We start from the raw sequence: 13274 nt of genomic DNA, 5'->3' as shown, positions 1-13274 counted from the left end.
AACATTAATCAACATCAAATATTTTCAAATATTTAGCATCTTAAACATAAATTGCGATTATAATAGGTTCGTTATCTCTTTCTTTCATCCAATAAATAAAAGACAAGTTGAAGAAACGAGGCTAGACTTGTTCAAATTTCATTGGTCCATAAAGCTTTCGTGTTCATTTTTCATTGGTTAAAATAACGCCATTGGGATTTCCCTTCTTCAAAAGTTGTGGCTTGGCGTTGTTGTCAGGCCGGTGGAAAGGATACTGGGGGCTTGGGACATTGGCACACGAATCAACTGTACTTGTCATTCATTAAATTCTACAACATGCTAAAACAATTTACGTTTTTAGGAATCCTATGGATTGTCTTATGGTCTGGTAAGTAATTTATTTTAGATAATCGACTACTGCATGTAATGTCTGCTTGTAGGTATTTTTACTCTAACTTGTTTTTTTTTAAAATATATATATATATAGTTAATTACATTTGAAATAAGAAAAAGTCTATTTTCATTTTCAAATACTTATAATAGATATTGGATTAATTAAATTAACATATTCTTAATGTATTACTGCTATTTACTTTTCAAAGCCTCAATGTAATTTCTCTCTGACTATTAAATAACATGCCCTGTTATGGTCAGATTTTTCGGTATGTCGGCATGATTGTATAGCGATGATAGACCGAGTTACACATGCATCAACACTTTGTACATAAATTATAATCGTATTTCTTTAAGTGTTTCAACGTTTCCCTTGTATTTTGAAGTATATAGTTTTAGTTTTAAACACTTGACTGAAAATATTCTTTGTGACAATGCTTAATTACATGCCTTCGCTTTACTTCAAACCTGCACCCTTATCGTATTACAATATCTGAAGCTTTAACATCATTCTATATATGTACTATTCTGGTGGTATTGTGTGTGTGTGTGTATATATATATATATATATAATATCTAACGTATAAAGATGTATGAACTGTGCTGAACTAATTTTCACAGTGTATGAAGAAAAAGATTTAGGAATTATAATAAATGAAATAATTTAAATTTGAAAGCTTATATTTGTATGAGATGCAGAAGAGTTGAGTATATATTGCTGGAAACGTAAAAAATGGTAAATAGACACGGTTTATTGAAGATTTTATGTAACTTTATTCACCTCTGGAGTAAGACCTCCAGGGGATAAAGATAATACCTTAGAAAACCAAATTCATACAAGGGAAGAAAAGATTGAGTTCATAAAAATTTGGAATAGTTTGACAAAAGCAGTGGTAAAGGCCAAAAACGATTAAAATTTTTAGGACAAACGTTAGGAGCAATTCGAAATGAAATAGGTTAATTTTAAATAGAAGTAGTCTGGTTGGTGTGCCACCCATCGAAATTATCAAGAGTTGGGTGTAGAGGTTAGGTTCATCAAAGAACAAGGACTGGCAAACTACTGTAACTACTCAAAACTGACGCTAGACTTGTCTGCGTTCTCTCTGCCATCACATTAAAAAAAAAAAAAGAAAATTCTAGCAAACTGTGTGATTATCAAATAAAATTTTTATCATTCCTGTTACATGTAGAAATAAAAAAAATTTTGCTTGTAAATAGTGAATGACCAATTGTAAAAGTAGTATGTATTTCATGGAAACATCTAGATTGTCATAAAATCTTTTGATTTGTGGAGAGCAGTTTATTGATTTTGTTTATTTTATTTTATTTTATTTTATTTTTCCAGCCAGTTCTAATTTCTATTTAAAATAGGATTTAGCATTTAACGTTTTTATTCCTAATTTAAGACCAAATATTTTATATTTAAGTTTTACGTATTTCTTAGAAATAGGAGACTAGTTTTTAAAATAGTGCTAGTTAACCAACTTCTTATAAATTCACAAAATTATCGATTAAGGTATTGCCAAAGCTTAGTCTTTTGACATTTTCTATGATCATTTCGTTTTGTGAATGCTTTATAAGACTATAGTGTTCATTTTCTGTTTAGTTTTAACTCCCTTGTTTCCCAGCCTCTATGGGAAGAATTGGTAAGCCATAGTTCAGTTTGTATATGGGAAACCTTACTAGTTGAAGATTTCCATTAACAAGTAATGGAACCTATTTCATTTTTGCGGCATATTTGAATACCGCTTTAGAGTAACATTCCTCTCTGCCCAAAATAGTCCCCGATTCATATTAGGAAGCAAAAGATTAGTTTGAATGCAGAAAAGCCATGTTCGCAATTCTGTTGTTTTGAACTCTTGGTGCTAGTGTGTTCACTTATATTTAAAACCTTCCAACTTGACACGTTGGCTCTTATATTTTACCTCTTTACACTTATCCATCATTCATTGACTGTACCTGACAGCTCTCACATGACAAAGTAAAGTAGAAAGTTGAACAACTTCAATAAACTTATATATAATCCATGCAGTTAGTAAACAAAATCCCCTTCTAATCTTTTAAACACCCTTAAAAAACAAGTAAGGGAGATAAGTCAATTATAAAAATCGAAATTTTTGTAAAAAGAAAAAAGTATATCTATTCCATAAGCTAACTGGTGAAAGCAAAACGTGTTTTAGCCTTATTAGACCTCTTTATAAGTCACTGATTTTGTTGGAGCTATTTTGTTTCTAGATTTTAAATATCACAGTCTAATAAATTACATAGATAATCTATACACGTTTTTTTTCTGCTCCAGCATGACCACAGCCACTTGGCTGAAACCCATAAATAAATAAATAAATACTTGCTACATATGAGACGTATTTGTATTTCCCTCGGCCCTTCCCCTAAAGCATGCAAAAGTTAGTTCCTCATTAGCTAATACTGGTGACTGCGTTCTAATTATGTAAATTTAAATATTACTACCCGGTGTATCGTCCAAATACTAAAACTGGATCACTGGAAATATTAATCTCAACTCCCTAATAGGAAATCAAACTACATAATGCTAAAATAGTTTCTGCACTACGATAGCTACTTTCTTGGCAACTTCCACTACTCGGTCTATTAGTTTTAACTTTTTTTTTTTTTTTTTTTTTTTTTTTAGCAGTATATACATTTCAGGATATACTGAGATATTGTACTTGCATTCATGAATAGTAATAGATTTTCGTTTCGTTATTCTGATTGTCCAGTCTATTATAGGTTGTATTATCATAAAATGTTTCAAATATATTCTGAGCTATTTTTATAGCTAGATACTCTCTACGACGCTTCAACGTTTTTCAATTTAGTATGTCAAGGAAGCTAAAATAGTACCAATGCTTCTTACAAATAGTATAGATTTTATTTAATATCGAATTGAATTAAATAAGATCACATAAAACCATAAATTTTTTTTAAATAAAGTTATGTGAATGAAGTAACTACTGGATTACTTAAATTTCTACTCCTTCGTAAACCTAATAATTCAAGTAAAGATAAAATTGATATTTCTATTCTTAATTAGGATTTAAATGTAAAGTTTTTCAATTTGAAAGAATACTGATTGTGCTAAGCCTAGCTAAGGCTCGTGATTTTGAAAGAATCTTGAAAGCACACCAGGCAAACCATGGTATATAACCTAGTCAACAAGAAACAGCCTTTTGTTGGCTATTGTTTCAGTTGCAAAGTAAGTTATAGTTTGATAGTAATAAAATTGGTCAAATACTTGGCTTTTGATAAAGGTAATTATGAACTCTAATATGCCATCAAAGTTTCTTATTTGGAGACAAAAGATTAAAACGGTTATAAGATGGAAATCAGTTGGGTGGTTGTCTCTGGATAGTCTATGATTGTTCATTGTTTAAGGTTTACTGGAATTGTTGGCATGGCTTGGCTGTAAGAAAGTTATTGAAGTGTTTACAAGAGCTACTCTTAGTAAAATGACTGGTTCAGCAGCGAATGTGTGGACAACATAGCCAGAAAACATTGAGCTAATAAAGTGCCACCAAATGACAGTTTCTGGAAGTTGGCTGCAAATTTCCAATTCACTACCCCGACATTTGGATAGTTGGTGTTAAGTACTAGTTAAACGATACTAAGATGTTTAGCTGTGTACCCTTGCTTATGAGACCTGAAGACTCATACTTGACTGAACTAAGTAACCAACTGATTGGCTATTTATAATTTCAATACCTTGAGAGTCAATTTTGTTACAGAAGATGGTTTATTTTTTTAAAATTTAGACGTCTGTAAATGTTTTTTGTTTGGTTCTCATAATTAAGACCACATAAATAAGGTCAAAATGGGGTTTTGTTAGTCTCCAAAGCACATTGTTGTGAAAATTAACCATTATAAGAAAGTTGTAGGAACTTTCTGTAGTCAGTACTATAAGTGATTACACTGATAGAATCCAAATTGTAAATGGCCAAATATGAAAATCTTGAATTTCTTGGACATTAAACAATGATGATGATTAATTGAAAGTTATAGTACCTGATTAATCTGGAGAAACACATAAAAACAGAGTTTCTTGTGTGGAAAATATTTAATAAATTATTACCTTTTTGTATTGACAAGATTTCTTTTATGAATGCAACTACATATAATGTAGGTAGGAAAGTGATATACTGTGTTAGTGAACAATCTAAACAAGACTAGGAGGTGCTTTAGTATGATTTGTTAGAGGCAATAGATGTTAGATTTTGATGCAAATAAACAAGCTTTGTTGATAGAGTAGACATTCACAATTCAAGATTTGATTTTTACTCAAATGACACAGTCAAGCTCATATCAAAATGCAAAAACACTCATTTAAAAATTATGATTACAATAACAATTTAATGAGTTAAAACAATGAATAAAAGTTTAATATTGAAAATTGACAACTCCACTTATGGTTCTTATATTGAGCTTTTCCATCAAAATTATAAAATTGTCAGAGAATAGATGAACTACATCACTTAAAGGTATATAGTAAAACCGGTTAACTTAACAATGTCAGGTTTTAATATTTTGGTATTTTTTCAGAATGCTGGAATTCTATTTTCTTACATTGTTCTTATACTTGTGTTTTGTCATCTTTTTAATTTTTTTTTTTATTTCAATTAGCTTGCATCTCAGCTGCAGCAGCTAGTGATGAGACACCTGAAGCTGTTAGTGTGGAAGAAAGCATTGGAAAATCACAAGATGGTTCAAGAACAGATGATGAAGTGGTTAAAAGGTAACATACTGTCTTTTTCATGCTAGTTTGTGTATACTGGCTTTCAATAATTAATATTGAATTAGGCAACGAGTTGGCTGAATCATTAAAATGCCAGGCAAAATGCTTAGTTGCATTTCATCTAATGTTACATTCTGAGTTCAAATTCCACCAAGGCCAACTTTGCCTTTTATCCTTTCAGGGTAAATAAGTGCCAGTTGAGCCCCTCACCACTAAATTCCTGGCCTTGAGCCAAAATTTAAAATTGGTATTTAAGTCGTGAATTTTTTACCATTTGATATTTTTTCTACCATAAAACACTTCAAGCTAATGAAGAATTTCATTTTTATCTCCTTTGTATCTTCATACTATAGAATAAAATTTAAATTCTTTGAGATATTAACCAAATGGATGTAGAAGTTAATGCCAGATCTAAATATGAATCAATTTCTAGTGAGACTATTCCAAGGAAGTAACTGGCAAATAACATAACTTATTTTGTGTAAGTTGTAAAATTTTACAACCTTTAAATTTTTTTTTCTTTTTTTTTTTTGTAACCATAGAGAGGAGGAAGCAATTAAGCTTGATGGTTTAAATGTTGCTCAAATGAAAGAACTACGAGATAAAGCAGAAAAATATGCATTCCAGGCTGAAGTAAATCGAATGATGAAGCTTATTGTTAACTCTTTATATAAAAATAAGGAGGTTAGTATTTACTATCGCTCTTTTGTTTCTTTGAAGATTTCAGTCATTTTCGTTGCTTCTTTTATCCTTCATGCTACCTTCACAAAAGTTTGAACATTTTTTTTTGTTTTTCTTAGATCTTCCTTCGAGAACTTATCTCTAATGCTTCTGATGCATTGGATAAAATAAGATTCCTGGCTGTTACTGATCAGAATGCACTTGCAGCCACTGAAGAACTGAGCATAAAGATAAAGGTATGTTCAATTCAAATACTTTTTCTGCTATCAAAACTCATTTTTGGTAAATTATCATTTTTCTTTTTTTAATCAACCATATTTAGATATAAAACCACTTAGCTTAAATATTAAGTTGCATATTGCCAAGAGTTTAATGGTTGTAGCTGTTAATGTCTTAGTAAAACAATTTCTCCAAGACAATATATTTTGAGCCCAATGTATGATTGAAACTCAGTCATGAATTAGCATCATCATTTAACATCCATTTTCCATGCTGCCATGAGCTAGAAAGTTTGACTGGAACTGGTAAGCTGGAGAGCTGTACAAGGCCCGAGTCATCTGTTTATTCCTACTTTCTACAGCTGGATGCCCTTCCTAACACCAACCACTTTACAGAGGTGTACGGGGTGTTTTTTGTGTGCCATCAGCACAGGTGTTCTGAATGTGACACTGGCAACGACCACATTTCATTTAGCTTGATGTCTTCTCAAGCACAGTAAATTGCCAAAAGTCTTCCTGGGTCTACTCCTTTCGCAAGTTCCCTCCATAATTAAAAATCAGCACTTCTTTATGCAGCTGTCCTCCTCCATACACATCACATGACCACACCAGTGCAGTCTTCTCTCTTGCATGTTACATCTGATGCTTCTTATACACAATGTTTTCTTAAAATGATTAAACTTTGTTGCACACTGACATTGCACATCCATAAGAGCATGTTGGCTTCACTTCTTTCAAGCCTTTGCATGTCCTCTGCAGTCACAGCCCATGTTTCAAAGCTATGTAGCATGACTGTTCATACACAAACATCATGCAGTCTGCCTTTCACTCTGAGGGAGAGGTCCTTTATTACCAACAAAGGTAGCAGCTCTCTGAACTTTCTACCCTGAATTCATTACTATAATTGTTGATAACCTTCACCTTACTGATAGCATCCTTGTACAGCTCTCACCAACCATGCATCTATCCCTAGCTTCCACATTGACCAGGGAATGGAAGACTTTGTCAAAGGCTTTCTTTATGTTGACAAAAGCCAAGTACAGAGGTTTATTTTTGGCGAAATACACCTGTCATTGGGTATGAGTTCCTTATGGACAACCTGATTCAATAAGCTTCCAGACCTTTCTTTTCAAGAACTGGTTTGCTTCTTGGCATTCTTCTAGCCTGAAATTTGAAATCACTAACAACTAACCTATGTTCATGGTGTACACTCTTGCAGTTGCCTTACCAGGTGGTACTTCTCTCTGGCACAAAGCCAAACTGCATCTCATCTAGACTCCCTGCGCTAATTTGTTGAGCTATGGTCCTCTGTAGCTATCATCTGGTCCAGTAATTTGCTACCTCTAATTATTTCTAAGGTGTCACCGTTATGTTTGTAGCAGTTGACTATAATGCTGCTACACTAGTCATTGGGTATGACTCCCTCATGAACAACCTTATTGACTATAAGCTTCCAGACCTTTCTTTTCTTTTGAAGTCACTAACAACTAACCTAACCTATGTTGATGGGGTACACTCTTCACCTGGGAAGCACTTTGCATTTACAAGCAACCATCTTTCTTGCTTTCTGGTGAGAATATTAATCTGGCTTGTATGGCCACCAGGTTGATAAGTAAACAGGTGACTGTCTGGTTTCCTGAAGTTAGTATTGCAGATCATCAGGTCATTTGTATCACAGAAGTCCAACAGCCTAGTTCCCTCCTCACTGCGGATAGCCTCCATGCACCCCATGGAGAGAAGGCCAATATTATTTGTCAATGAGGTAGTCTGCAAAGGATGTCATAAAATTGATTTTTCTGGCAGCCCCGGTTGAGGAGTGTAGGCAGAAACAAGGCAGCGAGCTGGCAGAAAGGTTAGCACGCCGGGCGAAATGCTTAGCGGTATTTCGTCTGCCGCTACGTTCTGAGTTCAAATTCTACCGAGGTTGACTTGACCTTTCATCCTTTCGGGGTCAATTAAATAAGTACCAGTTACGCACTGGAGTTGATATAATCGACTTAATCCATTTGTCTGTCCTTGTTTGTTCCCTCTGTGTGTAGCCCCTTGTGGGCAGTAAAGAAATAAACAATAGTTGCTATTCTGTATATTAATATTGTTACTGTCACTCGTAAGGATGTCTTGTATTTAGTTACATCCCTTTGTTACAAGTTGAAAGTCCATCAAGTTCTATATGTCTTTCATTCTTCCAGAGATTAATTTGACAGACTGTATTCTTACAACTCATTCTCAGTCATTTGAAATAGCATGTGCAAAAGTGTTACATAATCTACACATGATCTGAAGTTGGAAACATTAGATATTCTAAACACTCGGTCTACTTAATAGACTAACATATCATTTAACATCCCTTTTATTCATTTGTTATTTAGTTGGGGTGTCACTTTGTAGTGTCTAGCCCCAACTCTTGGTGCATGCTGGTGTGAAAAATATAAAGCACTGCAGTTCTGGAGGAAAAGCCTAAGTGTATAGTGAGGGATGTCTCTAGTGGGGTAGTAAAAGCATGTTATATGCAGTTTGCCAGTTCAGAAGAGCAGTTGTAGCGTATTGATGAGTTTTTGCAAATCTACCATAGTCTTTTCATACAAAGTTAACATATCTGTAAAATACTATGATTGATTCAAGCAACAATGTCATCTCCTGTTTTCTATATGTTACTTTTTAAGTCTTAATTTTCATTGATAAATTTTAATATCTATTTTTATTGGATATGAAAGTAGTTAAATTATTACTTTTCTGTCCTAATAAAGCATGGCAGCTAGCTGTCAATGAAATATGAAGGCATTCATTATACTGGCAACTTTAAGATACTATGGCATAAAATGTTTTTTAATGAATATTCAGTTGGAATATTTATTTGAAAAGAATTTTGACTAATATCCGTGAAATATTAACTTTTTTAAAATATTTCTCTTTTTAGGCTGACAAAGAAAATCACATACTTCATATAACAGACACTGGCATTGGAATGACTAAAAGTGATTTAGTCAACAATTTAGGAACTATTGCCAAATCTGGTACTAGTGAATTTCTGAAGAAACTAGATTCATCTGGAAGTACAGAAATGAGTGATTTGATTGGTCAATTTGGTGTTGGTTTCTATTCAACTTTCCTTGGTAAGTCTTAGGTTTATGCATTTGTTCCCGGTGTAAGCAACTTGGTCTCTAAGCATGATCCTTATATTGCAAATATAGGAATCTTTAACTTACTACAACTTTGCACATAAATCAGATTTAGATAAATCTCTAGAAAAATGTAGGATAGGTGCTGGTGTGGCTGTGTTGTAAGAAGCTTGCCTCCCAACCACATGGTTCAGGGTTCAGTCCCACTGCATGACACCTTGAGCAAGTCTTCTACTATAGCCTCAGGCTGACCAAAGCCTTGTGAGTGGATTTGGTAGACAGAAACTGCAAGAAGCCCATCAAGTGTATATATATATATGCCGGTGGCACATAAATAGCATGGACCATGCCAGTATCACCTGACTCTCCTGTACTGGTAGCATGTAAATAGCACCTTTTGAGCGTGGATGATGCCAGTTACTTTTTCTGACTGGCACCTGTACCAGTGGCACAAAAAGCACCCACTACACACTCAGAGTGATTGACATAAAGGCATCCAGCTGTAGAAACCTTGCCAAATCAGATTGGAGCCTGGTGCAGCCTCCCAGCTTGCCAGTCCTCAGTCGAACCAGCCAACCCATGTCAGCATGGAAAGCAGACATTAAACAAGGATGATGATTGTATCTGTGTCTTTGTGTTTGTCCCCACCACCACTTGTTGGTGGGTTTGCGTCTCCATAACTTGGTGGTTTGGCGAGGCAGACCAATACAATGAGTACTGGGATTGATTTTTTCATCTAAAAATTCAAGGTGGTGCCCCAGCATGGCTGCAGTCTAATGACTGAAACGAGTAAAAGATAAGATATATGAACTCTAAAATAATTTCTGCTATAAGATAACCACATTACAAATTCACTGTGTGTGTATATTATCTGAAGTATACAGTATTATACATCCATTATGGCCAATTTTTGATTTTGCGCTAGAGATTCAACCCTACACTCATCAGAAGTAGCCAATATGGAATGAAATATGGCAACTGCTCTCTATTCCACCTCAGCTACCTCTGAGGAGCGTAGGATTACGTAATCCGACTTACCTAACACTCTATTTAGTCCCTAGTGCAAAACCAATTGGTAAGATCAGCTGTAGTACAGTATAATACTGTACACTTCGGGTAATATACCCACTCTATTGACAAATATACGAGTGCATTTTTCCTGGCTTATGAACTCTTAGACAACTTACACACACATATATGTGTATGGTTAGCATTTCTTTATCAAACTTCCATTATTATAGCCTGTGTTGAAGAGCCACTTAGGCCCATATTTTATAAATTGTGGTACAGCCCCAATATTTAGACTTCTCCTTCACTCTTCTTGTTTTCCACCTATGCTTTGCTAGCAGTTTAGTTCTAACTCCCATTTTAATACATATAATTCATCCTTTAATCTCCGTCAACACATGACACCAATGTCATTAACAAGCAACATGGACACCTCACTCCATGCACATAATGCTTCAATGAACAGACTTCAAATACCTCTTTCAATGTGAACATAAAAACAGAATTAGTTACTTCAACAACACTGAGAGGCATTCATATGTATCAAAAGAAGTTTCATAAACCACTTGTCAATGCAATACAAAATATCAACTTCAAATCTAATGGCTTTCTCACATACAAAATTGCCAAAAACTACATCCTCAAATTTAAGCTTCATTTTCAGGGCTAAAAATTACTTCAGCTTTGATCAATTGATCGCTATAAACCTCGAGTCATACTAAAGAACTGTTCACATGTCTGATATAATGCAGCTGCTCTCATGCACATCTAATTAGCCATATCCTGTATATGATTACTAAACTTGCCAAAAAATCATAGCCAAATTTCTCTCAAATCACTATCAACTTAAATGTAATCTTTGGACAATGTAATCTTTGAAAGACGAAATGGCAATAGTTAGAATTGGAAAGCTTTTAATCATGGGTTTGCTTTGTAAGAATTAAGCTGTGCATTGCAAGAAACACTCTAGTGCCATGCCCAAAAGCAGGTCACTTGAGGCAAATATTCACCAAATCATTTACTCTCTTCCATCATTATTATAGTAGCCTCTAGTTCTCTGGATTAGTAACTGAATACCATCTACTCCAGTATAGCTACTTCCTCTTGCCTTTAATATCTCCTTTTGTCAACTAATCTGACACCAATCACTGCAAGCACTTGCATCTTTGCCATTGAGGGACAACTGTTCAAACTAAACAACCCCATAAGTCTCTTGACAGTCTAGAAGGGTCTAGGTGTGTCATGGGTACAGTTCTGCTTCTGTTGAGTAGCTGATTAAAAACTTTTACTCCCAACACACCTTTTGTTCTTGTATCTTTTTAGACAACCTTTCTCATTTCACCGACATTAACTCGTGTTTCTTATATGCATCCAAAAAAAACATATTGATCCTGTCTAGCCACTAAGAATCTAAATGTCTACATGATGACATAATTCCTTCTTACATGCTAGATATGTCTGTCCATGTTGAAAGAGTGCTGTTATCTTAGTTCTAGTGGTATGAAGTTAACGATTTCTCCAAATTCTATTTCAAAGTCTATTATGTGTAATTTAACTCCAGAGTTGAAAAATGTAATTTACTAAAAATGTCTTCATGCTCTTTGCATAATTTCTTCTCCTCTGAATATCTCATTTTAATCTGTGCCAGTGGCACATAAAAAGCACCATTCAAGCCTGATCATTGCCAGTGCCATCTGGCTGGCTCCCATGCTGGTGGCATGTAAAAAGCACCATTCAAGCATGGTTGTTACCAGTGCCACCTGACTGGCTCCCATGCCAGTGGCACGTAAAAAGCACCATTCAAGCGCGGTCAATGCCAGTACCGCCTGACTGGCCCTCATGCCGGTAACATGTAAAAAGCACCCACTACTCTCTCGAAATGGTTGACGTTAGGAAGGGCATCCAGCTGTTGAAACCTTGCCAGATCAGATTGGAGCCTGGTGCAGCCTTCTGGCTTGCCAGCCCTCAGTCAAACCATCCAACCCATGCCAGCATGGAAAGTGGATGTTAAACAATGATGATGGTGATGAATCTAATTTAAAACTAAGAAAGTTAGGCCCTAATAAACAGGCATATGTAGTTTATTTTAACATGGTATGTAGTAGGAATTTTAAATATAAATGATACTATCCCATTCTACACATTTTTTGATGTTGGTATGGGTTGGCCAGACCTGTTTCAGTAGTCTTGCCACTTGTTACAGTCTCTCATTAACTGATCAGCCAATCTATATGAATACTTTAAAACACAAGTTTTGTGTCATAGCAACTAAAGCAATATCCAACAGGCCGATATCAAAAAAGTTAAAGAAACCATGGTAATTTGTGGAAGGGCTGTGATAGCAGAAATATTACTTTGCAATATTTATCTTTAGGTTCCAAGTTCAAATCAAAGCCCAGCTTCACTTTTCATCCTTCCTGGGTTGATAAAGTAAGTGCTGGTCAGTTACAGAGATTGATTTAATTAAATAAACCTTCCTTCCAAAATATTTGGTCTTGTCTCTGTTAAAAATAACTAAAGCTTAAATTTTACTGTACTAAAATGTTTAAAACATTTTAATTCATCATACTGTATATATATATGTATCAAAACCATTTAAATTTGATTTCAGTTGCCGACAAAGTAATGGTTACTTCCAAGCATAATGACGATGACCAATATATTTGGGAATCTGATTCAGACTCTTTCCAAGTATTAAAAGATCCACGTGGCACTACTCTTGCTCGAGGAACTACTATTAGGTATGTCCAGTATAATTAATTCCTTTCTATTTTATAGCTTTCATTTTGTCTGGTGCATGCAACTTCTGCTGTTTGTAGATTTTTTTTTGTTTTTTTTGTTTTCTCTTTCATGTTATTTCATTTTTAATTTCGTTGTAGCTTTTTGAACGTAAAGTCTCTTGTAACTAAGTATCAAGTATCTTGTTTTATTAGATAGCTTTTCTTTTCTGAGAAGAGCTTTTCTCTTTTCAGAACTAAAGAACTTTTATAAATTTTTCAGTCAGTTTCACAACTTTTTTTTTTTTTTGTTAGTGTTGTTGGCCTCACTTACTAGTTTTCTTTAAGTTTATCTCATCTATGGAAACTTCTAACAATGTTCCATTTTAGAGAAGAGCAACTTCACTGACCC

General features: G+C 34.4%; 1 protein-coding gene across 1 annotated transcript in view; it reads left to right on the top strand.

Annotated features, from left to right (window-relative positions):
• Positions 1–229: 229 nt before the first annotated feature.
• LOC106876272 (uncharacterized) overlaps positions 230–13274 on the top strand; it is a 68462-nt gene continuing 55417 nt past the window's right edge. Inside the window, exons 1-6 of the mRNA XM_089351113.1 lie at positions 230–367; positions 5008–5119; positions 5662–5803; positions 5920–6036; positions 8936–9131; positions 12757–12886. Of these exons, the coding sequence (XP_089207239.1) occupies positions 316–367; positions 5008–5119; positions 5662–5803; positions 5920–6036; positions 8936–9131; positions 12757–12886 (749 nt within the window). The 5' untranslated portion in view covers positions 230–315. The remainder of the gene's footprint in view (positions 368–5007; positions 5120–5661; positions 5804–5919; positions 6037–8935; positions 9132–12756; positions 12887–13274) is intronic.

This window comes from Octopus bimaculoides, chromosome 1 (assembly GCF_046866305.1).
Source record: "Octopus bimaculoides isolate indiv1 chromosome 1, ASM4686630v1, whole genome shotgun sequence".
Classification (NCBI taxonomy): domain Eukaryota; kingdom Metazoa; phylum Mollusca; class Cephalopoda; order Octopoda; family Octopodidae; genus Octopus; species Octopus bimaculoides.
The sequence above is the reverse complement of the archived record's forward strand: the minus strand, read 5'-3'. Positions and strand labels throughout refer to the sequence as shown.